The sequence below is a fragment of the Tribolium castaneum genome, chromosome 1 (genome assembly GCF_031307605.1).
Source record: "Tribolium castaneum strain GA2 chromosome 1, icTriCast1.1, whole genome shotgun sequence".
In the NCBI taxonomy this organism is placed as follows: domain Eukaryota; kingdom Metazoa; phylum Arthropoda; class Insecta; order Coleoptera; family Tenebrionidae; genus Tribolium; species Tribolium castaneum.
The window spans coordinates 6,275,083-6,299,732 of NC_087394.1; the positions used below are offsets into that span (position 1 = coordinate 6,275,083).

A 24,650-nucleotide genomic window follows, 5' to 3' on the forward strand; every position below is an offset into this window, starting at 1 on the left:
TTTTTTTATTGGTACACTTTGAAATCATAAATACTGATATTAATACTACGAAAATTGGAAATAATGTAATGTGAGATCAGTATACCTTTCGTTGTCATAGAACTGAATGTCATTGTAATAAAAAATTATTAAAATGTTGCCAATTGTCCTACGTTTCTTGGGTTATTGATGTTGCCATGGACACTTTAAAAAACGCGCGTTTGTGAAAGTTGGATTTAAACACACTGCAAAATACATTACCAATAAAAAAATAAGTTTACTTTGTCTAGCTAAAACAAGAATTTAAGATAACAAAAATTTAGTACAAAATATATTAACCCGGCGCATCCACCATTTTTACAAAATGATCCACTTAGATTTTTAAATAAAAAATCATTTGAAATGAAGACGACTAAAGCAATAAAACTTCTGTTACACTTTTTTTTATCAAAATTTGCTAAGACAAAATAAATTTCATTTTAATTACGAAAACGATCTTTTTATCGTCTTAGCATTCTTGTTAGTTTCTTGTCAAAAGTTCTATACAAGGTGGGTCTAATCAGTTTAATCAGTAATCTCTCCTTAAGTAGCGTTTGCTATTAAATAGTAGGTACTTTGTTTTTTCTGTACATATGAAATTTTTTCAGAACTTTCTATAATTCCTGATAATCAAATTTAATAAAAATACTCTTTTGTTTAAATGTATTTATGTCCAAGACCAAATATGTTCCTAAGCTACACAAAAATTAGGTCAATTTTTATTAACCTTTAAAGATACTTGCGACAATTTGTTATTCGGAAGTAAAATTACCGTTGGGGGCGCCACTGAGCTAGGTCGAAAACAGTAACCATAAATGGCGGGAAAATGTTTATTCGGATATTTTGAGCGTTGTACGAATTTTGGGGCTTCACAATTATTGCATTGCCTATGCGGAATGATTATTGTATCTTTGATGCAAGAAACTTATGTTGACAAATGAGAGATGACGAGGAAAACACGAATAACGAATGACTGTTTGGTTCACTTTCTTTATTGGAAAATTATTACAAAGACATTGAAAAGCCTACCTTTTAGCATAATTTACGTTTAAATGTATCAGCAGTTGTTAATCTTTATTGTAGTTTTGTAGATTTACCGCAGCATTTCATGATTTTTTTCAGTGGAAAATTCTAACCTAAAATTCATAACACTTCACTAATTTATTGGTTTCTTGAGCCAAACTTTGTGTTCGCTGTGATCTATTACTTATAATCTTCAATTAGACAACTGTTTGATAACACTTCGTAATCAAAATTTAAATATTTTTCACTTTTTATCCACTTTCAAGTTCCAACAATAAACACTTTATACCACAAAAAACTACAGAACCAAAGTCAACGCTAGTATTTACCACCACGTATTTTTAAAGTAATTCTTTCTATTGTAAGTAATTAACACTATACACGCAAAATTGTTGAACAATTCATTAAATGTCAGTTAAATGTGGCGTTACGAAAATTTCTTTACTGTTTTCGACATATTTCAAAAGTCATCACCAGAGGGCGTCTAGTTAATTTTATTTCCGAATACTGTAGAAGCGTCATCTGTATCAGAATCTTATTAAAATGTCAATTGAATACAGAGAAACAAAACAAGGTGTTATGAAAGTAAGGTATCTTATACAGCTCTAAAACAAAGAGTTTTCACAAACAAAAAAATCCACTTTTACTCATAAGGGAAAATAGGATCTGTAAAATAACCACCGAAATTTTTGTATTTCCACTAAAATTTTGTATATATCTTTTCTCCTACAAAATTTATTGTTCTAAAATAGTAGATAAATAACCAAAACTGTGGAAAATTTAGATGGAAATTTAACAAAACTCACCATCTTCCATCGTCTGCGTCGACACCGAATCCGACAGCGGCCCCGTCCCCACCTCATTAAACGCCTGCACAACAATGGAGTACCTCGCATACTTCTCCAACCCTCCCAGCAACAACTCGCCCCCATCTTCCCCATCCCCCATCACCGTGGTGAAATTATACGCACTCATACTGGTCGTCCTGTACCCCACATTGAACCCCTGGATATCCCCATGCCGCAGCTCCGCCGAAGGCGGCGTCCAGGTCACAATAAGCTCAGTGGACGACAACGCCCTCACCGCCAAATTCAGCGGAGCCCCGGCCGGTCTTTGGGGCTCCGTCCTAATCTCCAGCTCCGGACTCGGCGGACTTTTGCCCGCAGAACCCACGGCAAACACCCGGAATGAGTATTTCGTCGCCGGACTCAAATTCTCCACAAGGGCGGTGAAAGTCGTGGGGACTTCCCCCAGATCGACTTGCTTCCAAACCCCGTCTGATTCTCTCACTTCCACGATGAATTTGAACACTTCGTCTGTGTTTCCGGACTTGTGTTGCCACTTTAACGCCACACTTCGGCTACTAATCATCGTAGCTTCGAGTTCTTTGGGGTTGGAAGGCGGTTCTTGGACCAGTAACTGGACCAGTTGTTGTTCTTTACCGTACATGTTACTCGCTTGGCAAAAATACGTGCCACTGTCACTCGATTGTGTGTTTATTATTTGTAGCTCTGCTACAACACCGTCCGGTGTTACATCTTGTTTAACACTCGCCCTGTAGTTGGATGAAGGGTTGAGTTCGTTTTTGCTCCCTCGGAGCCAAATCACGCTGATTGGTTTGTCTCCATTGACGTCGCATTTCAGGAAGGCTGTGTCGCCTTTCCGGACTGTTACCAGGCGAGAAGGGGCGGCGAAATATGGAGGGGCTGAAAATTGGGGTGTGAAAATAAATTTTGGAAAAAGTGGTTTTGGTTACAGTTGACTCGGAGTTGGATTACTTTTCCAATGACTGGGCCTATTCCGTTTTCGGCTTGGCATAAGTAGTAGCCTTCACGGTCCTCTTTGACGTGCTGGAGGATGAGGGTGCCGTTGCCGAGGAGGCGGGTGTGGGTGTGGTCTTTGACTTCTTCGTAATCGCCGGATTTACCAGCTATAGGAAATAGTTTATTGACACAATATTGAAAAATTCGGAAACAAAAATATGAAAAATGTTCCCATGATGATATGTGATACACTATTTTTTAATTATTAAGTTTCAGTGGCGCACTGGTTCCATTACCGTCTAAGTTCTCAGTGCAGTAAATTTATAAAAATTATTGTAATGAAATAAGGGTTAGCACAAGGCGAATGAAAAAATTACAGGCAGATAGAGCATCAAATTCTCAATAATAGGAGATAAAAATAGTGCAAAAATTATATCTTAAACTATATTTAAAAAAATTTCAAAGTTTTACCAATTTGCACTCTGCCCCATATTTTTTAAAACGCTGCGAATACAGTTACAGATACAAGAAAAATGTTCAGAGGAAAGTTGTAGAAAATTAAATTTCTTTAAAAAAAATACGCAAGACGACGTCCGTATCTTTAACCATTTAGGCCCCAAAGTCATTCAAAAACGCTCAAGTGATGGATTTCCTTCATTTTGCCGGTGGTCAAATATTGGAAAATTAATTTATACCTAAACCCTTGAAGATAGACAAATCGTGTGCCAGACTTTTTTGTTGAAAAATTAATTTTCTACAACCTCGTTCCTTTTACTTTTTTGTATCTTTAACCGTATTCGCTGCGTTTGCAAAAATATAAGGTGGAACGCAAATTCATAATTTGAAGCGATAATTTTTTGAGCACCGTCGCCTATTTATTAAAACGCTCAGAATACGGTTGAAGATACAAAAAAGCGTAAGAATCTACGTTGTAGAGAATTAAATTTGCTACAAAAAAGTCCGCAACACCATAATTCTATCTTCAACACTTTGGGTAAAAATTTCCTTTCCTTGACCACCGGCAAAATGAAGAAAATCTGTTGCTTGAGCATCTTTCGACGTCTTAAAAGCCTAAACCGTTAAAGTTAAAGATACGGTCTCGCTGATTTTTTTAAAGAAAATTTAATTCTCTAAAACTTTCTTCTGAACATTTTTTTTTGTATCTTTAACCGTATTTGCAGCGTTTTGAAAAATACAGAAAAAAAGCGCAAATTTTAAATATTTTTCTTCTCATGTTTCTCATGAAAATTTTAGTCGTCAGTTTTTCTCAGTCTGTTGAGAATGCAAAGCTTTTCCAAGTAATTAGTAACGTGGTTGAATTTCAATTAATTTAAAACGATTTGACACCGAGACGGTGATATTATTTTTTTTTTTTTGGTTCAGAAAATTGTGCAAATTTGTATCTCGTTTCGTCTCCTAAGTTATAATCCTTCATAGGAGGACCAAATAGTTGCTCACGCTGTATTGCATTAATTCCATGCCAATGTGATCACTTTTAACTCAAAAAGTATTTGTATAGTTATTTGGAAATTATCGGTATTACTTGAAATTATTTGTTTTTCATCCAGAAACTTGAAAATTTTTAATTTTTTTTTATCGTTTTGTTCAGAAAAATTAGCTCTACAATATACTGACAATTTACTTTTAATTTTTGACCCGACTTACAAAGTTTTTGCCAAAGAAAAGACGTCGAAACCCCACATTAAAAATATTGATAATTCTAGTAATGATAGTCATCTGAAAATTTGTATAGAACCATAATCTCTCAGGTCCTGCTCAATGAAAATATTTTCAAGATGATGACACTTCCGGTTAAACCGGAGGTCGCAACCAACTTCCTTACTTTAAATGGAAAACTATATTTTTAATGCGTTCTTGAGTTATTTTATTGTAGTTTTCATAAACTTTCTCCATAATTTGCTTCAACCTTACTAAATTTAAATCAAGACAAGTCTTTAAAATTAAGTGTGCAAATTATCAATTTGTTGTTTCTATCCAGAAACTTACTTCTTTCAAGTAATTTTGCCAAAGTAATGTGGAAACTTTCATTGGTAAGCCAATTTTTCACTGTTCTTCGCTTAACTGACAATGCTCCTGATAGAAAAATTAATGATTTTAATAACTGTTTCCAATAAAAAACAGAGAATACTCGTAAATGTAGTATTTTTCACCCTAAAACACATTCAATTTGAAAGATATCCCAAATTAGGGTACGAAATTACAATAAGCTTGTAATTCCTTAATAATTCATTAATGCTTTTTATCTATGGAAACCAGTGAAATTTGAACTTAAAAAAACAGTAAATTCCAAAGATACTCCTATGATGCGTTTTGCCATTTTCAGTCGATTAACAATCTTTTTGACCGAGAAATTTACTGATTTCAACAAAAAAAATTTCCTTTTTTTTTAAACATCGAAGATGTTTACAATGTTTTGATAAATTCAAAAGATTTTGCCGACAAAAGGCAGAAAACCGTGTGTAATTTTCAGCGAACTATCTACAAAATTTGCGACATTTTCCAAAAAAAAAACAAGACAGTTCAAAAGTAAGATTAATATTTTACATATACAAACTCGACATACTTCTACATAATAGACCAGATGCAAAATTATTCCTGTTGTTCCATTGGATTTAATGTTTTTCACCGAAAGTCCTTTTTTAAACCAGCAAAGAAAGCAGATGATGGCAAAAAAATTAAGCGTGACATAATTTGACGGGTTCAAAGTGCTTAACACCGAAAAATTCATTGATGGTTTCTTTCGAAGCGGTTAAAAATAGTAACTTGAAATATGAAATTTGTTATTTATTATTATTTTGACGGATGTACCTATGAAACTTTTTAACTTTAAGAATTTATTGTATATTAAAACATGGGACAAAAACATTTAATTAAAGACATTTGTCCAAAACACAACAGATAGCAGTTGTAAAAACTTGAGTTGAAATTGTTTTTCAACGAGAAGCTAAAAATAGTTAAATGAAATGCATTGTTTTACTTAGTTTTTTATTTTACGCTGAGAAACATACGAACCTTAAAAAATTTTGCAATAAATAACCCAAAAACTCTAATTTTACGTGTTCATCATTTGTATTTATTTGAAAAATCTTGAGTAAAAAGCTTAAAAGTTTTCAAGGATTTCTTTAAAACGAAGCACAATGTCGTAAATATGTTTCTCAATTGCATTATTTTTGTAAATTTTACTTAATTTTTCAAAAAATACACAGAAAAAATTTATAAAAAGGCACATAATTGCAAATTGAAATTATTTTCAAGTAATCATTTTGGCATGAAATTAAGAGGTTGGGTAAAGGTAAAAAATAAATCAAATGTAAGTTGAGTAGTATACGTCATCTACAATAAAAATAACTGAAAAAAACAGTTAATCTAAAAATAAAACACCTATCGCCTTCTTCCACGTGACAATCGGCGTGGGAACACCTTTGGCTTGGCAGTGTATAGAAACTTGATGATTTCTTTCGACGCTGACGTCGACAGGTTCAACTTCCCATCTCGGTGGTACTGAAACAACACCATTGTTTTTGTAAAAAGCGCTAGGACCTCTTTTTTTGTACATAATTTTATTGCAATTGGTGCCGTAGGTTGAAACACTGACCACAGTCTAACGGTTTTTGGGAGGATGGCTACTTTACTGGTTATTGCTGCAATAAGCAAGTACTCGTGAGGGGACTTAATCTTCTCAGTGTGGTGGCGGTGATGGTGGTGGTGAATACTGTAGCTAACAAAAGCCTAAAAACTTTTCCTGTCTTTCTGTATAAAATTGTAACTTCTTAAAAACTAGTTGAGTTTGAACGTAATTTAGGTGCACTTGAAAATTTATGGCACTCACCCTGAATATTCCGTTCTTAAAGTGGAGACGGTTGGTTTTAATTTAAATTTCAAATATAGAAAAATAAATTATTAGGCCTAAAAAATGCTAAAGTTATGAATTTAACTTTTCATATTATTTTAGAGAGAATGAGTAAACGAATTCAGGTTTAATAACATTTTTAATGTAATTTCATACTAAAATTAAATTTAGACCACCTTTATTTAGAAATCGCTAATCGCTAGTTTAATAATTTTTTGTCAAACGTTCGGTTACCAGAAAAAACTACTTGCGTAAAGTTCTGAAACTTCATGCAAAAGTAAAACGTGCGCATCCACCATTTTTGCTTATTGAAATAATTAACTTTGACAATAAACATATGGAAAATTAAAATAATAATGGCGTTTTCAGTTCTAATGAGCATTCAACTGCTAAACTGTAAATACTTTTTTAATAATTATTACAATTGTATTAATTTTTTGGTTCTACACCCAATGTTTTGTTGCAATTTTAAGCTCCACATCTTAATATTTACGTTAAATAAGCAAAATGGAAAAAATATTAATAACAAAAAAAACTTTTTTATTTATTAAATAAACTTTTATTAAATAAAAATTTTCAATAATTTGAATTGTTTTTTAAATAAAATTTACTTTATGAACACTCAGTTTCTACATTTTTATTTTTTTTATTTCTATTCATTAACTTTTATACTGTTAAACTTAAACTTGTACAGCTCCCTCTATAACACTTTAAAATCGAAATTCCTATTTTTAAGTGTTTTTAACTTTACCAAATTAATATATAATCACAGGCTCTCTTCATCAAAAAAATAATTAAACACACATTAAAATATGTTGTTTGCTAGATAAAAGATGCAGTTAGTTGTAAGTTTTTACATAATTGTTTCCTTATCCAAAATTTTTGGAATTTAAAAAATGGTGTCTGATACTATTTCGTTACATTCTAAGCAAACTAAACGTTAATTTACAGTTAACCAGTGAATATAAGCATTACATCTGTCCAATTTTGTCGCAAGATTAGTTAATGTGACGTTTAATTAAACAAAATGGGATACAAAATATTTAGTTTGTATTTTTTTGTGATTGTTTCTTCCAAACGTTTTTATTTTAGGTCATTTTTGATTTCCGATCCTTAGAAAAATCAATTTGTTTTATAACTTTTATTTTTTAATATTTGTGTTTGTAATAAATAGGTAATGTTACATTATGATCCCGGCGCATCCACCATTTTTATGCAAAGACAAATTCTGTATAAACTTTACAATAAAGGCAATAGTTAATTGTTGATAATTTTATTTCTTATTTATTGATTTTTAGTAGTACTTTTTTAGGGTTTTATATAATTTATTTTAAAAGACTTCTTTGAAAAGTCCTAAAGTTGTCACTATTACAGTGTTCTTAGAAACACAAAGTTCTCGTACTTCTGTTTCTAACGTTGGGTTGAGTGGAATCAAGGTGGAAAGGCGTCAGAGTTTGAAACTCTCATACACAGGCAAAAAAAAGTGCAGTTTGTTTTTTGTATTTTGTACAGGGCGTCCATTTTTTACACATTTTTCAGGCACTTTTTTACAAGAAATCTAAATCTGCCATTGCCTAACAAACTAGAATTTCACAGTTCTATTAAATATGCGAGCAGAATTTTTATCACATTATATTGTTTTTTTTTCCAAACAATAAAATTCTAGTTTACCATGTCGTTTAGTTTTTAAATAAGTAAGCATGGCACCAAAGCACTCTTGTAATAAAAGTTTATTCTCTATTTTGACCAGCATGTAAGATTCGATTATATCATGTGATACATCGTTGTAATCAGGAATAAAATCGTTTTTCAAAATACAAAAAGCGAATATAACTTCCATAAGAAAAGCCAAAGTTGAATGTTGTAATTCTGACATCAAGAATGCCTTGGAAATTTCGATGACTAATTTAGAATCTTTGTACAAAAATGCCTGATAAACGTTCCAGTCTTGAGAAAAAAGTCTTGAGAAAATAAAAACGAAAATTACAGATTTCCGTTTTTTTTACAATAATACAAAAATTAAAACTGACACATCAAATTTTCTATTAGATAATTGTTCAGCATAAAAATTGACAACTTTGTCATAATTTAACCGACCTCGTATCTCTTATAATAACTGAGATATCTATGGTGAAGCTTGAAAAATGGACACCCTGTAAAATTTTTATTTTTGATATCCAGTTGAAATTGAAATTATAAACTATATTGTTATTAGAGTTTAGTTTAATATTTTGGTCTAATAGATATATAATTAAACTTAAAAATTGTCCCGGCGCATCCACCATTTTTTAGCAAACTCAAATTCATTTTGCACGTGATATCCAATTTAAATTGAAAATTATAAACTGTATTATTAGTGGAGTTTAATTTAAAGTTTGGTTAAATAAATATTAAAAATTATCCCGTTGCATCCACCATTTTTGGGCAAACCCAAATGTATTGTGCACGTGATATCCAATTTAAATTGAAAATTATAAACTATATTGTTAGTGGAGTCTAATTTAAAGTTTGGCTAAATTAATTGTAAAAATTTTTCCGGCGCATCCACCATTTTTGTGCAAACCCAAATTCATTTTGTACGTGAAATCTAATTTAAATTGAAAATTATAAACTATATTGTTAGTAGAGTTTAATTTAAAGTTTGGTTAAATAAATATTAAAAATTATCCCAGTGCATGCACCATTTTTGGGCAAACCCAAATGTATTGTGCACGTAATATACAATTTAAATCGAAAATTATAAACTATATTGTTAGTGGAGTTTAATTTAAAATTTGGTTAAATAACTATTAAAAATTATCCCAGTGCATGCACCATTTTTGGGCAAACCCAAATGTATTGTGCACGTAATATACAATTTAAATTGAAAATTATAAACTATATTGTTAGTGGAGTTTAATTTAAAATTTGGTTAAATAAATATTAAAAATTATCCTGCTGCATCCACCATTTTTGGGCAAATCCAAATGTATTGTGCACGTGATATCCAATTTAAATTGAAAATTATAAACTATATTGTTAGTGGAGTCTAATTTAAAGTTTGGCTAAATTAATTGTAAAAATTATTCCGGCGCATCCACCATTTTTGTGCAAACCCAAATTCATTTTGTACGTGAAATCCAATTTAAATTGAAAATTATAAACTATATTGTTAGTAGAGTTTAATTTAAAGTTTGGTTAAATAAATATTAAAAATTATCCCGGCGCATCCACCATTTTTGGCCAAACCCAAATTCATTTTGCACGTGATATCCAATTTAAATTGAAAATTATAAACTATATTGTTAGTGGAGTTTAATTTAAAATTTGGTTAAATAAGTATTAAAAATTATCCCAGTGCATGCACCATTTTTGGGCAAACCCAAATGTATTGTGCACGTAATATACAATTTAAATTGAAAATTATAAACTATATTGTTAGTGGAGTTTAATTTAAAATTTGGTTAAATAAATATTAAAAATTATCCTGCTGCATCCACCATTTTTGGGCAAATCCAAATGTATTGTGCACGTGATATCCAATTTAAATTGAAAATTATAAACTATATTGTTGGTAGAGTCTAATTTAAAGTTTGGTTAAATAAATATTAAAAATTATCCTGCTGCATCCACCATTTTTGGGCAAATCCAAATGTATTGTGCACGTGATATCCAATTTAAATTGAAAATTATAAACTATATTGTTAGTAGAGTCTAATTTAAGGTTTGGTTAAATAAATATTAAAAATTATCCCGGCGCATCCACCATTTTTGGACAAACCCAAATTCATTTTGCACCTGATATCCAATTTAAATTGAAAATTATAAACTATATTGTTAGTGGAGTTAAATTTAAAGTTTGGTTTAAAAAATATTAAAAATTATCCCGGCGCATCCACCATTTTTGGGCAAACCCAAATTCATTTTGCACGTGATATTCAATTTAAATTGAAAATTATAAACTGTATTGTTAGTGGAGTCTAATTTAAAGTTTGGTTAAATGAATATTAAAAATTATCCCGGTGCGTCCACCATTTTTGGGCAAACCTAAATGTATTGTGCACGTGATATCCAATTTAAATTGAAAATTATAAACTATATTGTTAGTGGAGTCTAATTTAAAGTTAGGTTAATTAAATATTAAAAATTTTCAAGGCGCATCCACCATTTTTTGGGCAAACCCAAATTCATTTTGCACGTGATATCCAATTTAAATTGAAAATTATAAACTGTATTGTTAGTGGAGTTTAATTTAAAGTTTGGTTAAATTCATATTAAAAATTATCCCGGTGCATCCACCATTTTTGGGCAAACCCAAATTCATTTTGCACTTGATATCCACTTTAAATTGAAAATTATAAACTATATTGTTAGTAGAGTCTAATTTAAAGTTTGGTAAAATAAATATAAAAAGTTATCCCGGCGCATCCACCATTTTTGGGCAAACCCAAATTCATTTTGCACGTAATATCCAATTTAAATTGAAAATAATAAACTATATTGTTAGTGGAGTTTAATTTAAAGTTTGGTTTAAAAAATGTTAAAAATAATCCCGGCGCATCCACCATTTTTGGGCAAACCCAAATTCATTTTACACGTGTTATCCAATTTAAATTGAAAATAATAAACTATATTGTTTGTGGAGTTTAATTTAAAGATTGGTCAAAAAAATATTAAAATTATCCCGGCGCATCCACCATTTTCGGCCAAACCCAAATTTATTTTGCACGTGATATCCAATTTAAATTGAAAATTATAAACTAAATTGTTAGTTGAGTTTAATTTAAAGTTTGGTTTAAAAAAATGTAAAAAATTATCTCGGCGCATCCACCATTTTTGGGCAAACCCAAATTCATTTTGCATGTGATTTCCAATTTAAATTGAAAATAATAAACTATATTGTTAGTGGAGTTTAATTTAAAGTTTGGTTTAAAAAAACTATTAAAAATTTATCCCGACGCATCCACCATTTTTGGACAAACCCAAATTCATTTTGAATGTGATATCCACTTTAAATTGAAAATCATAAACTATATTGTAAGTAGAGTCTAATTTAAAGTTTGGTTAAATAAATATTAAAAATTATCCTGGTGCATCCACCATTTTTGGGCAAACCCAAATGTATTGTGCACGTGATATCCAATTTAAATTGAAAATAGTAAACTATATTGTTAGTGGAATCTAATTTAAAGTTTGGTTAAGTTGATATTAAAAATTATCCCGGCGCATCCACCATTTTTGGCCAAACCCAAATTCATTTTGCACGTGATATCCACTTTAAATTGGAAATTATAAACTATATTGTTAGTAGAATCTAATTTAAAGTTTGGTTAAATAAATATTAAAAATTATCCCGGCGCATCCACCATTTTTGGGCAAACCCTAATTCATTTTGCACGTGATATCCAATTTAAATTGAAAATTATAAACTACATTGTTAGTGGAGTTTGATTTAAAGTTTGGTTAAATAAGTATTAAAAATTAACCCGGCGCATCCACCATTTTTGGGCAAACCCAAATTCATTTTGCAAATGATATCCAATTTAAATTGAAAATTATAAACTAAATTGTTAGTTGAGTTTAATTTAAAGTTTAGTTTAAAAAATGTTAAAAATTATCCCGGCGCATCCACCATTTTTGGGCAAACCCAAATTCATTTTGCACGTGATATCCAATTTAAATTGAAAATTATAAACCATGGTGTTATGTTAGTCTAATTTAAAGTTTGGTTAAATAAATATTAAAAATTAACCCGGCGCATCCACCATTTTTGGGCAAACCCAAATTCATTTTGCCCGTGATGTTCACTTTAAATTGAAAATTATAAACTATATTGTTAGTAGAGTCTAATTTAAAGTTTGGTTAAATAAATATTAAAAATTATCCCGGCGCATCCACCATTTTTGGGCAAACCCAAATTAATTTTGCCCGTGATATCCACTTTAAATTGAAAATTATAAACAATATTGTTAGTGAAGTTTAATTTAAAGTTTGGTAGAATAAATATTAAAAATTAACCCGGCGCATCCACCATTTTTAAACAACTCCCCAAATTAAAATTTTAAGTTTCGATGTTTGATAGGGTTTTACACCATTTCTTATCTAAAAATGTGAAAAAGTAAGAGTTGCCACAATCACAGTGCGGTTTTTGGAAACAAACACAAAGTATTTCTGTTTCCAACTCTTGCAATTGAAAGTAGGTGTATGCAAAAAAGCAAAGTTTTGAGCCTTTTGGCTGCTACAGTACAAATCAGTCGGTGGTAGTGCTGCAACTACAAATCTCATTGCTACAAACGTAATAACCTCATGCACGTGACCAACATGAACAACACCAACTATAATACCAATCGAAGAACCTACTTAGTGAAAGTGACGTTAACAAAAGAGGGTGCAACAGTACCTTGATCTGGGGTTCCAGTTGACGCATGTGCCAAAGCAACGGAAGGTGTAGTGAGGAGTGTTGGGTGGAAGGAGACAGGCTGGGTTGTTACCTTTGACCTGGAGCTTGGCCGTGTACCTGACCTCGGCCGCCGGATTGCTCGCCACACAGGTGAAGTCCCCTGAGTGCCTCGAGTCAAGACTAGAAATGCTGAGGAGACTAGAATAGGGATCAAGGGCCGAGACGTTGACGCCCAGCGCAGGCGTCAGCGCTTGCCCGTCCTTGAGCCAGGAGACCACCAGCGGAGGGTCCCCGGAGCTCACCCCGCAGACGGTACGAGTTCGCATGCCTTCCGACAGCCCGTCTTGAAAGGAAAAGGGCTCAATAATAGGAGGAACTGAGAGAGAAGAGAGAAACAAACATCAGAAAGAGAAATAGAAAGAGGAAAACACGCGGCACGGCGCGTCCAATTACCGTTCACTACCAACTGATGGGTGTGTGACACCTCGGCTGCCAAATTACGCACTACACACGAATAGTTGCCGTTGTGGTCCGAGGAGAGTTTCTCGATCACTAGAATGCTAGTAAATTGGTCCACTTGGGTGATGGAGACCATGTGGGCGGGCTCGACGGTGCGACCGTTTTTGCGCCAGGTTATGGTCAAGGGCAAGTCGCCCTTTGTTACGGAACAGGTTAAACTGGCGCGGTCGCCCATGTGCAGGGTGTCCTCCACGTAGAAGGGACTAACCTTAGGGGGAACTGCAATGAAATTATCATCAAACGTCAATTGGGGTGAACGGTGGGTGAAAGCATGGGCACTGCGCTGGGGTACGGGTTACTTCTCCTGTTTTAAGAAAATGGAAAACATTTCAACATATTGTATGGTAATCGAAATCAAAACGATAATCAAGAAAGAAGGACGGATGGTTTTCCCAAAAATGGCAATAACTGTGTAAGATTCTGGCGTGTTTAGATGTAGATTAAAAGAACCAATTACAAACTGAGATGAAAGAAATGTATTTTTACTTAAGCTCCAGTTTTGGACCAACAGGTCAGTATTTCGTAACAGTAGGCTGACCAGGAAACAAGGACCAAACCACTTCTATCTCGATAATATATTATTTCTTACTAATTTATTGTGGTCTTATATTGTTTTTCTATTTTGGTTTCACAAATTGTTCATTGAAAACTTTTGTGCAACTACTGTTAGTAAATTTTTGGAGTTGTATTGGGAGTGCTGGGCTGGGTGTCACCAGTCATCACTGTAATTTAGTGTGTGATCTGTCAACAGCGTCAAGGGGTTTTTTGATAAAAATAAAATAGTTCGAACAGATTTTGATAAGTTAAACTAAACAAAAACATACAACAAAAATAGAAAGTAAAACAAAATATTATATTACACTCGTTTTATAAAACTTAATTATGGCACTCCTTCGTCGTGCTCCAAATCGATTCGTGTCGTGGTACATCTTATAAAACTCGTATAATAATATGGTACTTAGATACGGTAACTCTAAATAATACAGAGTGCTCAAAAACTGGCGCACCAAGTCAGTGGTACGTTGTTGAGAAGCGTATGTAGATTACGGGAAGAATCTTTAAAAAATCCGAAAATCATATTTACAAAAATCTGGAACAACAAACTTATTTTCTTAACTTCTTCAGTTTCCGTTATATTTTACTATTTTTATGTTTAACACTAAATAATCAATCAATCAATCAATAATCAAAATCAATAATCAAAAAATAAATTATTATTTTTAAATTTACTATCAGTTCTCAGCATTTTTTTTTGAATTTAAAAAAATTGTAATTATTTAAAAAATCTAAATTTGTAGATGTGCCAACACTGGCTATTATTTCCCAAGAAACCGTTTCAAAAATAATTTATTTTTATTGTTGATAAAATTCTATAACCTCACGATTGTTAGACAACAGTTTTTTTATTGTTGATAAAATTCTAAAATTCAAAATTTTTTCTAAAAATTGGCAAAAATGACAATTTTTTGTAGAATTTTATTTTAGTAAACAATAAAATAATTTGCCTATTACGGGAATTATTGGATGTTAACAATCTTAGGCAACGTATTGTGCTTTCTCTGGCCAGCAAATCCTTTGACCACGTCATTAAGACTCTTATAATTCCCTTGGTATATAAATAAGTTTGTAAGTTTAAATATTTCAATGTTTTAAAGTGTTACGAATGCAGTGGCTATAATACTAATTGGTTTAATGATGCTAAAACAAAAATTCAATATGCATTTCATTATCTTAAATAAGGTAAATGCAAATAAAACATTCTTCATGATACAAAAGCTAAAATATAAAATTAATTTTTTCAAACGACACAATAATTTGCCAGTGATAATAAATAAATTCCATCAAACCTAAAGAAGATCTAAACTACACAAAGTTAAAATTTTAGTACAACAATTGGTTTTTGTCTCCAAAAATTTCGCTAAAAAAGTTACGGTTATGTATTCACATTGAAGTTTTTTCAAAAATAGACATATACATTTTGGATGCACTTTTGTTGTTTGAATGCATTGTTATCGAATACCAGAGAATAGATGTCATTATCTTTTGTCTAAGGGCGAAATTCACTGCATAATACTCATAGTAAAGACAGTTTATAATGGAAAAAGGAGTTTTTTCAAAAAAAGTCATTCGCTGAAGGTTGTAAACAACTCAATTAATAGGCTCAAAGTTCAAATTAATGAGCTCAGCTTTAGTTCCAAAATTTACAACTCACAAAAACAGAATTCAAATCCCTCTCTGCATCTCTGAATTTGTTAAATGACTTTTTTGTGAATAAGTACTGTGTTTTTTGAAGAATGAATGATGGATGATGGATGATGCAATAAATTGTTTAATAACGCAATCAAATTCTAATTAAAAAATCAAATTATTTAAACTCCTAATAATAAAATTATAAATACTAAAAAAATAATAAAAACATATTTTCATCCGAAAAAAATCTACAATAATTACTGTTTAAAAAAGGTTTTTATACCTAAGAAAAACGTTTGTTAAAAGAGTTTTTAAAACATTCAGTAAAGAAAAGCTTATATCGTATCTTAGTAGTTGACTAATTATACTCAAATAAATAAATAAATAAATATATGTCTAAATAATTGTTAGTAGAATAATGTTCCCCAAAGATCTATAGTGTGACTGTTGCTTTTAATAATTTATAAAACCTAATAACAATACAATAAATTATTTATTGTAAATTATGAATTTTTTTCTTTCTGACAAACATTATAAAATGTACTACAAATTTAATAATTATTTTGAAAAATTTAAACTAATGTAAAAATTGTGTGAAAATATCATCAATCAAGTACCTAAATCTCAAGAATTTTTGTACTCAAAGTAAATTGTGGTAGCCTGATATTAAAAAAAAAATGAGCCGCTGCATTCAGACAGAACCAAACGGACACACAAAATGTTTTAATGTGTCTCTTTTTAAATCCTCGATTATTTCGATTTTATTTTTAAAAAAAACAATAAACGAAAATGTTGGTTTATCGAAAAAATAAAAAAATTACTTCATAATGCAAAAACGAGGACGTCGTTGAACGAGATAAATTTCTGCGTTACTTTTGGTTGGATCTGTAAATATTATCAACTAAAACTAGCAAAAGTTTCAGTTAGTTTTAGATATAATTTTAATCGACTTTTCGTAATTCCCATAAAAGGAATACGAGAGAACGGCTGGTTGCAATTAGATTACATTGTATGTAAATAAACTTCAGATATCTAACTCATACTAGTAATAAACGTCTAACTAAATTTTTCTATACTGTTTTTATGTTTGTTGTTGTGAACAGGTAAGTCTTATTTAATTCTAATGCTAAATTTACTTTAAAAATGGAAGGAAAGCAAAGTTTATATTTTTTAAACAGTTTTAAAATATTAAATTATTAGTTAAGTTGTCCCGGCGCATCCACCATTTTTAAAAAAGCATTTACAACACTTTAAACAATATAGAAGAAAGCAATTTATTGGTGTTTTTTGCATTTTCTCTAATTTGTTTCTGAGTATCTTCTTATCCAATTGTAGAAATTTAAATAGTTTCGGATTCTTTTGTCTCCGCGTTTTTCACCGCAACCAATTTACTTGATTAAAGATTTGATAAATCTGTGGCGAAACGAGAATTAGTAAAAACAAAAAAACAAACAAAGTCGTTTTAATCAATAATCATATTGTTATAGTGATAACATTGCTGTGCAAAATAAACATGAAAATAGTTCAGCAGAAGAGTAATGAAAAATTTTAATTATTGAGCTACTACTTGATAAACAATTACCGCTCGATTTTTGGAGCAAATTTTTGTGACCAACCATGATTTTTACTTAGTTCTTCGTTCCATGACGCCTTTTGTGGTCATTTCGATTTTATTTTTGAAAAAAAAAACAATAAACGAAAATGTTACTTTTTTTGAAATAATTAAAAAATACGTCAAAATGCAAAAACGACTCACGTCGTTGATCGAGATAAATTTCTGCGTTACTTTTGGTTGGATCTGTTAATATTATCAACTAAAACTAGCAAAACATTCAGTTAGTTTTACATATAATTTTAATCGACTTCGTACTTCCCATACAAAGAATACGAGAAAACAGCTGTGTGTGAATAAACTTCAGAGATTTAACTCATAATGGCAATAATTGTCTAACGAAATTTTTCTGTACTGTTTTTTGTTAATGTTTTTGTGAACAGGTGATTCTTATTTATTTCTAATGCTAAATTTGCTTTAAAAATGGGAGGAAAGCAAAGTTTAGATTTTTTAACCAGTTTTAAAATTAAAAATTAATAGTCAAGTTATCCCGGCGCATCCACCATTTTTAAAAAGCGCTTGGTGCATTTCTAACAGTAATAAATAATAATGGAAAGCAATTTGTTGGTGTTTTTTGCATTTTTTAAAATTTATTTGTAAATACCTTCGTACCCAATTATAGAAATATAAACAGTTTCTGATTCTTTTGTCTCCACGTTTTTTAACGCAACCAATTTACTTGATTAAAAATTGATAAATCTGTGGCGAAACGAGAATCAGTAAAAACAAAAAAACAAACAAAGTCGTTTTAATCAATAATCATATTGTTATAGTGATAACATTGCTGTGCAAAATAAACATGAAAATAGTTCAGCAGAAGAGTAATGAAAAATTTTAATTATTGAGCTACTACTTGATAAACAATTACCGCTCAATTTTTGGAGCAAATTTTTGTGACCAACGATGATTTTTACTTAGTTCTTCGTTCCATGACGCCTTTTGTGGTCATTTCGATTTTATTTTTGAAAAAAAAAACAATAAACGAAAATGTTACTTTTTTTGAAATAATTAAAAAATACGTCAAAATGCAAAAACGACTCACGTCGTTGATCGAGATAAATTTCTGCGTTACTTTTGGTTGGATCTGTAAATATTATCAACTAAAACTAGCAAAACTTTCAGTTAGTTTTACATATAATTTTAATCGACTTCGTAATTCCCATACAAAGAATACGAAAAAACAGCTGTGTGTGAATAAACTTCAGAGATTTAACTCATAATGGCAATAATTGTCTAACGAAATTTTTCTGTACTGTTTTTTGTTAATGTTTTTGTGAACAGGTGATTCTTATTTATTTCTAATGCTAAATTTGCTTTAAAAATGGGAGGAAAGCAAAGTTTAGATTTTTTAAGCAGTTTTAAAATTAAAAATTAATAGTCAAGTTATCCCGGCGCATCCACCATTTTTAAAAAGCCCTTGGTGCATTTCTAACAGTAATAAATAATAATGGAAAGCAATTTGTTGGTGTTTTTTGCATTTTTTAAAATTAATTTGTGAATACCTTCGTACCCAATTATAGAAATATAAACAGTTTCTGATTCTTTTGTCTCCACGTTTTTTAACGCAACCAATTTACTTGATTAAAAATTGATAAATCTGTGACGAAACGAGAATTAGTAAAAACAAAAAAACAAACAAAATCGTTTTAATCAATAATCATATTGTTATAGTGATAACATTGTTGTGCAAAATAAACATGAAAATAGTTCAGCAGAAGAGTAATGAAAAATTTTAATTATTGAGCTACTACTTGATAAACAATTACCGCTCAATTTTTAGAGCAAATTTTTGTGACCAACGATGATTTTTACTTAGTTCTTCGTTCCATGACGCCTTTTGTGGTCATTTCGATTTTATTTTTGAAAAAAAAAAAACAAACGAAAATGTTACTTTTTTTGAAATAATTAAAAAATACGTCAAAATGCAAAAACGACTCACGTCGTTGATCGAGATAAATTTCTGCGTTACTTTTGGTTGGATCTGTAAATATTATCAACTAAAACTAGCAAAACTTTCAGTTAGTTTTACATATAATTTTAATCGACTTCGTAATTCCCATACAAAGAATACGAAAAAACAGCTGTGTGTGAATAAACTTCAGAGATTTAACTCATAATGGCAATAATTGTCTAACGAAATTTTTCTGTACTGTTTTTTGTTAATGTTTTTGTGAACAGGTGATTCTTATTTATTTCTAATGCTAAATTTGCTTTAAAAATGGGAGGAAAGCAAAGTTTAGATTTTTTAACCAGTTTTAAAATTAAAAATTAATAGTCAAGTTATCCCGGCGCATCCACCATTTTTAAAAAGCGCTTGCTGCATTTCTAACAGTAATAAATAATAATGGAAAGCAATTTGTTGGTGTTTTTTGCATTTTTTAAAATTTATTTGTGAATACCTTCGTATCCAATTATAGAAATATAAATAGTTTCTGATTCATTTGTCTCCACGTTTTTTAAAGCTACCAATTTACTTGATTAAAAATTTGATAAATCCGTGGCGAAGCGAGAATTAGTGAAAACAAAAAACAAACAAAGTCGTTTTAATCAATAATCATTTTATTATAGTAATAACATTGTTGTGCCAAATGAACATGAAAATTGTTAACTAGAAGAGTAATGAAAAATTTTAATTATTGAGCTAGTACTTGAAAAACAATTACCGCACGATTTTTGGATCAAATTTTTGTGACCAACGATAATTTTTTCTTAGTTCTTTGATCCATGACGCAATTTGTGGTCACATTTAATTATTATTAACCCATTTTTAAAAACTTTAAAAATGTTATAATTTAAATCGTGGTAGATAAGTTTTTTTTCATTGGCTTTGAATCGTTTGCATTGATTTGCTTTTAAACTGGCGAGAAAATTATAGAAGACTAATCCAATTTGTATCTTTCATCAGGCAAATGTTGCGGAATACGACGCTTTACTGGCCAATTTAATTTTTTGTGTGTGAAAGGTTAAAGGTAGAAAAGTATTCTCTTGATGTGTTATTGCCATTAATGGCCAACGATCCGTGACCTTTATTACCTGAGGGAAACATTCGCTTTTATGGCAAATGCAATTCCGAAAAATAATTCAATTTTATATAACCGAAAGTTTAAATCAAAATTCAGAAGCTCAATACTACTAAAAACTTCAAAAACGAATTTACTAAAAAAAAACATTGAACGGAACAAAGTGATGAACATTTCAGACGTTTGCTGAAATATTTATTCTCAGTTGATTAATTGCAGACGATGCTACGTGGCGTGGAATGCAAGATGAGAAATGCTGAGACGATGATTCATAACATCATAACACAAATTTTCGTAACGTAAAGTTTGCGGGCTGTAGTGAAAATAAAACAACAAACAAAAACAAAATTTATTTGAAAAAAAAAGAAACAAAAAAATAACAAAAAAAAACACAAAATTCCAAAAATCTTTTGTTCTTCACTAGCAAATCAATTAAATTATTTTTAAAATATTACTTATGGAAATGTATGAAAAAAATTCTGACCTATGACACTAACTTCTCCACTTCTTCTAGCGCTGTGTCCTTGCTTGTTTCGAGCCCAACACGTGTAAACCCCCGAGTCAGCCTTTTTCTCAACTGGATGTATGATTAATGTTCCATCCTTTAAAACCTTCTGTCTTAAATCATCCGGTAATTCCCTCCCTGAACGTTCCCAGTGAATTTCTTCAATCGGATAACCGGCCACAGGACATTTCAGTTGCAATGTTTCACCGGCAACAGCTGTTACTTTGGGAATAAGACGAATGTACGGCATTCCTGTTCAAAAAACAAAAAAAATTTTGATCGAAGTTTTCACCATTTTTTGTGGACTTTACCATAAACGTTCAAACGAGCCGAATGTGAGCTTTTCCCAGCTCGGTTTTCCGCAGTACAAGTGTATTCGCCTCCATCTTCTACCATGACATGGCTTATATTCACATGGCTAATCACATCGCCATGTACTGTTACGTATTGTCCTATCACAAATCTGGAAATAAATTGGATAAGTGTATTATTTATTATAAACGTTGTAACACAACTATTTTTTTAAACATGTGTTTAAATAAAAAATTAATTCATTTTAAAAATACCAATGTAAAACTGTAGCTTTTCATTAAAAAAAATAAAAAATAGCTAAAAAATAACCCAGTAAACAAACATACATAGATCTAATGTTTTTTTAACGTTACAACGGTTGATATAACGTTAGACGTTGAAATTAACAACGTTGTTTTTACAAATATGGTTGTATAATTACGTTTTTGTTAAACGTTTATGTTACGTAGTTTTTTACCAACTTTAAACGTTTAAAATACGTCTTAACCTAAAGTGTATTTACGTAAAAAAACCTAAAAACTAAAAACGTTATTAATAAAGGTATTCACTAACGTTTGTTTTAAACGTATGATTAACGTTCCAAAATAACTTAATTTGGTTTTCATGGCACTATCTAACGTTTATGTAACCTTTTAATTGAACGTTATATTAATATCGTAGGAGAAAATATAATTGAACGTGTCTAATCAGTTGTATAGAAAACGCAGAATATATGGAAAATAATTTTGAAGTTGAAATGAGGCTTTGAGATGGATTTTTCAGCAAGGTTTTGAGATTCTATTTTTATTTTAGGCCTTAAATAGGACCCTCATTTCAACTTTAAAATTATCGAATAAAAAAACAAAGTCTTTTTTTCGAACTAACAATATATCTTGCATTTTGCATTCAACGTTTATAGCTAAAATTAACTTGGTTAACACCCCGACGCGGATCTAACGTTTATTTAACATAGCAACGGTTAATATAACGTTAGTTTATTTAACGTTGCAACGGTTAATATAACGTTGTAGATTAAAATTTACAACGTTGAAATATGGTAGTATAATTACGTTTTTTTAACGTTTATGTTGCGTATAAACCATCTTTAACCAATTTTTAACGTTGTATTTACGTATAAACCTAAAAGGACTTTAACGTTATTAATAATCCTGCAATTGTTTGATGTAAACGTTTAACTAACATTTCAAAAAAACCTAATTTGGTTTTCATGAAATTTATGGTTGTATAATTACGTTAACTTTTAACGTTTATATGACGTAGTTCAAAAACCATTTCTTTTTCTTTTTATCAATTTATGATGTTTAAAATATAAATAAAGGTAACTAAATAGTTGTATAAAAACGCATAATGTATAATAATGTAATGTAATGTAATGTATAAAGTAAAAAGACATATAAAAAAATAAAAAATCAGAAATAAATTAGCAACGGTCTAAATATTACAACAGTTAACATAACGGTTATATGGTTGTGAAATTTTACCATTTACCAAATTTTAACGTTTAAAGTACGTCTTAACTTAAAGTTGTATTTATGTAATAAAACTAAAAGAACTATAACGTTATTAATAAACGTTTTTACTAACATTTGTTTTAAACGTATAATTAACGTTTCAAAAAACTTAGTTTGGTTTTCATGTCATTGTCTAACGATAATGTAACCTTGAGTTTTGCGAAAATTTTTCAGTAATTTTTGACTAATAAGATGTTTAAACGTTTAAAAAAGGTCAAAATAACACCATGTTCGATCCAATTCGGCAATTTTTTACTTTGAGCGCTCAAAAAAAAGAAAAACAACCCATTTTTTACCAGATTTGGCGATTTTTTGGCTTCAAAATATAAATGTTTTAATAATAACGTAAGAATTACGAACATAACGGTTAAATAAGAGTACATTTGATTCAGTTGAATGAGTTTTCAGAACATTTTATAACCAATTCCTAACATAATTTAAAAGCAAAATAATAAATAATATTAAATAATTAAATAATAAATAATAAAGCTTTGCCAAAAAAATATTTGAAGTAACTTTACTGCAAATAAAATTGCGCAAGTTGTAAACAAAGATTAAATGAACAATAAAATGTCAATGTTAATTCTTTTGATAATTTTTTGATACAGATAATTTGTGGTTGGTGATAATGGTAAAGAATCATGATCATAATTGGAAATTTTCATGCTGTGTTATTTATAAAGTAAACGTTTCCTGCTGCAGGGGCAATATCTGGGAAATGTATGGCTGATCAATGGCACGAGTAATAAATGTTTGTTGTTAAAACATGAAATTGCATATCCTTGTTTCCATAAACTCACTTTCGTTAAACCATTTTGGAGAAACAAGATATTAATTATATTAATGTATGGCTCATGCAAATGCATACAATATATTCAATTAATCAATAATATTATAAATAAAATTTGTGTACCTAAACATTTCTGTAAAAAATATTTATATATTTTTATTAATCTGCTTTAGCTGCGTGTGATTTATGTTTTACACGATAATACAGGAAACAAAGTAATTAGAAGGCCGGAAAACATGTACCTATGTAATGGGTAGAAAAATTTTAAATGTTGACACACAAAAAAGCTTTTACGGAAACAAAATAAAAATACCAAATAAACAATAAATTCACGGATGTGTGTTATTAATAATTCATTGCTTATCAGCAAGAAGTGGAGATTTTGACGCTCTCTAACAGTAACGAAATAAAATTTCCTCAAGTAAGCTTTTCCGCCACTCCAAATTGAAAATAATCGAATCCGATTCGTATTTGATTGGAAGAGAAAAGAAAGCATTTTACACAGAAATATCAAAACTTATCACAAATATAAAATTTACTATTCGAAAAAAACACTATTTAAAATAATATTAAAAATACCAGATCTGATTTAAACAAGAATTAAATCGGACACTCATTTATTTTACAAGGTTTGGTCAAAAAACGTCTAAATGTTTTTTTCTCGAATAGGGTAGCACATTTTCCTGTTAGTCGTAAAATTTCAAAAGTATGTGGGAAATTGTATTGTTTACGTCTTTTTGGAGAATTTAAAAATATTTCTTCAAGTCAAAAATTTTTTTTCCATTAATGTTGCTAACAAAACTACGAAATTTAACCCAAATTTATGTTATTTTAACTTATTTCGTACGATTTAGCGTCTTTGAACTTTATTTTTCGAGATCATGCCAAAACTTTATTTGTTACACTCGATTTAGCTCGTTTTAAGCACAAAACACAAACACAAAATGTGTTATTTTTACAATTTCACAAGCAAATAAACATGTGTCCAAAGTTATTATTCTTAGTTTTTAGCGAGGAACTAAATACAAAATCACTACAGATACATTTTTTATCCACTTCAGCCAGTAGAAGAATCATCTCTCAAAATTTCGTAAAAAACAAGTCGAAAATTTACCAAAGTCGACCAAAAATTGTGTA

At 30.2% G+C, this 24,650-nt stretch overlaps 1 protein-coding gene across 4 annotated transcripts in view; it reads right to left on the reverse strand.

Moving 5' to 3' along the window:
• Positions 1-24,650, reverse strand: part of Dscam2 (Down syndrome cell adhesion molecule 2) — a 111,644-nt gene that overhangs the window by 13,035 nt on the left and 73,959 nt on the right. For 2 of the 4 annotated variants that reach the window (XM_064357038.1, XM_064357024.1), the window contains exons 9-14: positions 21,212-21,363; positions 20,880-21,152; positions 13,146-13,430; positions 6,207-6,326; positions 2,798-2,971; positions 1,848-2,747 (exon numbers count right to left, since the gene is read on the reverse strand). In XM_064357038.1, coding sequence (XP_064213108.1) covers positions 1,848-2,747; positions 2,798-2,971; positions 6,207-6,326; positions 13,146-13,430; positions 20,880-21,152; positions 21,212-21,363 — 1,904 coding nt within the window. Of the gene's footprint in view, positions 1-1,847; positions 2,748-2,797; positions 2,972-6,206; positions 6,327-13,054; positions 13,431-13,507; positions 13,793-20,879; positions 21,153-21,211; positions 21,364-24,650 lie in introns of those variants that run through there. The other 2 variants (XM_064357030.1, XR_010334423.1) reach the window with 2 other exon arrangements.